Consider the following 5,000-nt stretch of genomic DNA (forward strand, 5'->3'; position numbering starts at 1 on the left):
AACAGGCCGAACATCATTTGGCCATATTAAATACAATGGGTGTTTGAATCTCATCAGCCTTAAACATTTCAGGTGCAATACTATCCATTCTAGATTTTTTATATTTTTTCAAATGTTTGATTGTCAAAACGACCTCTGCCAATCTAATGTCACTCACATCTATAGGACGATCATGATCGGCTTCAGGGATGTCTTCCTTGTTTGATGGGGGTTGGCCTATTTAGTGTCTCATCAAAATGCTCTTTCCATTTACCTCTAATTTCCGAATCCTTGGTTAGAAGAGTTCCATTTTTATTCCCGACGGGTAACGCGCCTCTCTTCCCCCTTCTTTCCAGTGATTTCTCGAATACCCTCATATACATATCATATACTTCTTCCAAACTCCTTTTAGATTGTTCCGTATTATATGCAGTAGAATCTATGAACCTTCTTTTGTCTCTTCTACAACATCTCCTTACTTCACTATCAAGGCTCATATATTCAGCTCGTTATAAGGTCAGATGTGGGCTGTTTTCTTATTTTGCTATTCTTCTTTTCTCTATCAGTTTTCATGTTTCACAACTCATCCATTTTTTTCGTCTTACCCCACTTCCCTCTCCAATTGTAATGTTTGCCAGATTCATGAAAGATTTCTTCAACTTTTTTACAATAAATATTCACATCCATCTCTATTTCTTCGTCAGGTAACATCTCTTAAGACTAAATCTGCATCTGCACTCTATAACGTAATCATCCTTTTCACTACTTTGCTATCTTACCTTTTTAGTGTCATATTAGGGAGGTAGGTTTATATTAGCTTTCCTGCTCTTCAACTTGTGTCAAAGTGTTGAGGCAACAAGTTTGTGGTCACTTGCTATATTAGCTTCCCGTCGAGATCTGACATCCAGTAGCGAGTTGTACATTTTCTATTTGCTGCCAAATGGTCAATTTTGTTGTTATTTTCCACAGGGAGATATCCAAGTATACTTGTGTATATTATTATTATTATTATTATTATTATTATTATTATTATTATTATTATTATTACATGCTAAGCTACAACCCTAGTTGGAAAAGCAGAATGCTATAAGGCCAGGGGCCCCAACAGGGAAAGTAGCCCTGTGAGGAAAGGATACAGGTAACAAAATTTAAGTAAATATTTCCTAAATAAACTATAAAAAACTTACCAAAACAAGAGGAAGAGATTTGGGATAGAATAGTGTGCCCGAGTGTACCCTCAAGCAAGAGAACTCTAACCCAAGACAGTGGAGGACCATGGTACAGAGGCTATGGCACGACCGAAGACTAGAGAACAATGGTTTGATTTCGGAGTGTCCTTTTCCTAGAAGAGCTGCTTACCGTAGCTAAAGAGTCTCTTCTACCCTTACCAAGAGGAAAGTAACCACCGTACAATTACAGTGCAGTAGTTAACCCCTTGGGCGAAGAAGAATTGTTTGGTAATCTCTCTGTTGTCAGGTGTATGAGGAAAGAGGAGAATCTGTAAAGAATAGGCTAGACTATTTGGTGTATTTGTAGGCAAAGGGAAAGTGAACCATAACCAGAGAGAAGGATCCAATGTAGTACTGCCTGGCCAGTCAAAGGACCCAATAACTCTCTAGTGGTAGTATCTAAACAGGTGGCTGGTGCCCTGGCCAACCTACTACCTTTTTGTTCAAACAGTGTGTTGCCTATTATCAATTCATTAGCTAAACAAAAACTGGCAAAGCGAACACCATTATCATTCATCTCCCATACACCATATATTATAACCCATATGGGTTAGAAAACAGAAGGTAATGGTAACCCGTACACCGTTAAAAAGACAAACCTTATTTCGAATCCAGATACATTGGATTCTACTGTAGATACAGTATATATACATATCGTAGCAAGGTGTCAGTGTTTATAAAAAAAAATGCTATTGTACTAGTATACAGGATGTAGTTTTCTGAACCAATGTATAGGTAAATAATAAAAAAAAGGATAATAACCATAAAAGTCTCTTACCTCATGAAGGATGTTGGAAAGGCCTCTTCTAGTATAATCAGGGTCAACATTGGAAAATCGGCCGTAGAGAATTTTCTCTATGTTGGGGTCATCGAATAAACTCTCCGGGGGAGGGACGCTCTGTGCGACAGCTAATATTGCCTTTTGCTGAAACAAAAGAAAATGTAATCTCTATTATGGGGTTTTCCTCAGAAAGTGTCTGGTAATTTTTTATTATAAACGCTCTCCCTTATTTTATATAACTTCAAACGCATAGTATGTGGGTTGCCTTAAAAACAAGCTTGTTACTTTTATGTCGAGTGTGTTTGTGAAAGCAGAAGTCCAGCTGATTGCTGTCCTATTTCCATAACTCCCATATTATCTAATGTTTTTTAATGTCTTTTGGGTAAAACGTCCACATATGTATGCTGAAGTTAATCATCGGTTACCTAGTTTGCCATACGATTTTCGTAAAGGCATTGGAGTATGTGATGCCCTTTTTACAATCGCCAATGCTGTACAGGAATCCCATGATTGTGGTCAAGAAGTTAGTATGATTTCCCTTGATTTTAGTGTTGCCTTTGACAGTGTTAATCAGGAGGCATCATTCTTGAATTTTTAAGTAACAGAGCACAAAGAGTTGTTATTGGTAGGCACCATAGTGACTATAGGAATTTGATGTTTGGTGTTCCTCACGGTAGTGTTCTTGGTCCGTTACATTTCATACTATATACACATGGCATGTGGTTAGGCCTAGAAAACTAGTTCGTTGTATATGTTTATGATGCCACTCTCTGCATCAATGCCATCTCCTGAATGTAGATCTGCGGTTGATAAATCCCTTAATAGAGATCTAGCTAAAATTGAGTGCATTGTACAAATTATTAGGCATGAAATCGAACCCTGACAACACTCAAAGTATTGCCAGGCTGACACTTGCATGACTTTTTGCCATGAATTTGTCGTGGCACGTCGTGACATTTTGTGGCACGAACTGGGAAAAAAAAAAAAATTACCTCAGAATCACAGCTCACCTGTCCACATTGTCACGAACTGGCACGACGAGTTCATGCATAGTTTTAGCATAGTTTGCGCACTTCCCGCATCGTCCCGACGAGTTCACGAACAGTTCGCGCATAGTTCATGCCGCGTTCACGAAATTTTGTCGTGACCAAAATTTTGAACATTTCAAAATTCTTGTCACGACATGCCACAATGTCACGACAGGTTCACGACGAGTTCACTCCAGTTCACGACGAGTTCACGCCAGTTCACGACTCGAGTCGTGACAATGCGTGCCACAAATTCCTGCAAGTGTCAGGGTACCTTATGATTGTAAGAACGTCAAAGACAGTGGTTTCTCAAAAACCAGTTATCAGCATTGATAAAGTTTTTTATTTTTTTAACTCTGACTTTTAAGATTTTAGGTGGTATTCTTGATAGCAAATATAATTTTGGAAGACGTTCGGTTCTTCTTCAATTGCATGAAAGAGGCTGATTGAAAAGGTTTAAGACTTTCGGTGATCAATCAATTATTATTATTGTTATTATTATTATTATTATTATTATTGTTGTTGTTGTTGTTGTTATTAATAGCTAAGCTACAACCTTAGTTGAAAAAACAAGAGGCTATAAGCATCTGCCCTGTTTCGAGTATTGTTCTCCTGTCTGGTCTTCAGCTGCTGAAACTCATCTTGATTTGTTGGACATTTGTTGGTCTATGGTCTATTGAATTTCTTATTCCTGAAATAGATATTAATCTCTGACACCGTCGTTCAGTTAGTTCTTTATGCATATTGCATAAGATTTTCCATAATTCTGCCCATCTTTGCATTCAGATCTTCCTGGACAGTGCCATCCTGTTCCTAATACTAGGTATGCAGTTAATTCGTGTAGTCATGTTTTCTCCAGCTTAAAGCTCAATATTACACAAAATTCTAGAAGTTATATTCCAGCTGTGACCAAGCTGTGGAATAATCTTCCTAATCAGGTTGTTGAATCAGTGGAACTTCAAAACTTCAAACTTGAGTCGAAAGTTTTCATGTTGAACAGGCTGACATAAGTGTCTTTTTACCGTCAACATGTGAAATATCTATTTTAATGTCGTTACTGTTCTTAAAGTGTTTTATTTTAATTGTTCATTACTTCTCTTTTAGTTTATTTATTTCCTTTTTTCCTTTCCTCTCTGGGTTATTTATTTCCGTTGGAGCCCTTAGGCTTGTAGCATCCTGCTTTTCCAACTTGGGTTGTTACTTAGCTAATAATAATAATATTGCAGATGCTTTTACTATATATTAATTGCATCGGTCTCATCTAAGTATGGACCTGTGATTGCTGAATATCTTGACAGATTTTTTTTTTTAAATTAATGAATGTTATAAACCTTGGTGGATTATTTTGAGCACTATAACAAACCTCAAAGTAAAACTGTTTTTAGGTCCCCTCATCCAGATAACTTTGGCCCATTTCAAATTCTACAATATATGTCATTGAGATCACGTCTGGGAGACTTGTCCTGTAACTCCTGGCGCCTGAGTTCAAATAACTAAAGCAGGATTTGGGACATAACACTAGTTCTTGACTTAAAATATAAATCATAATCTAGATGAAAAATAAATAAATGGCAGCCGAAGCATAAATGGCTAGTTCATTTTAAGAGTAGCTAGAGTAACTTGAAAAAAAGTGGGTATTAAGGGTAGAAAAATATGTACCCGGCACCACCAAACGAGGGAAACAGCAAACTGATAAAGAAAAATAAGATAACGGGCTAAGGAAAAGCGTGAGAATAGAATATGTGACTACCTTGAATGTCTCCGGTTTCACTGGCTCCAAAGGATGATGTGTATCTCTCGTAAGGATGGAACAGATTTTCACTGCTATTAGTTTCTTGGTTTTGAGATCTCGTAGACCAAAACAGACGCCATTTTCCAGGTCATTTTGGATCACGGCAGTTGTCATTGCGTCCATGACATCGTCACTGCAGCCTACTACATTTGTCTAGAGAAGAAAATATAAAGAGGTCAATTCTTCCCCAG

General features: G+C 37.5%; 1 protein-coding gene across 2 annotated transcripts in view; it reads right to left on the reverse strand.

The window, feature by feature from the left end:
* The window catches only part of LOC137634531 (uncharacterized), a 16,498-nt gene that overhangs the window by 6,121 nt on the left and 5,377 nt on the right, over positions 1-5,000 (reverse strand). For both annotated transcript variants that reach the window (XM_068366983.1, XM_068366982.1), the window contains exons 3-4: positions 4,768-4,962; positions 1,987-2,133 (exon numbers count right to left, since the gene is read on the reverse strand). In XM_068366983.1, coding sequence (XP_068223084.1) covers positions 1,987-2,133; positions 4,768-4,962 — 342 coding nt within the window. The remainder of the gene's footprint in view (positions 1-1,986; positions 2,134-4,767; positions 4,963-5,000) is intronic.

This window comes from Palaemon carinicauda, chromosome 44, assembly GCF_036898095.1.
Source record: "Palaemon carinicauda isolate YSFRI2023 chromosome 44, ASM3689809v2, whole genome shotgun sequence".
NCBI classification, from domain to species: Eukaryota; Metazoa; Arthropoda; class Malacostraca; order Decapoda; family Palaemonidae; genus Palaemon; species Palaemon carinicauda.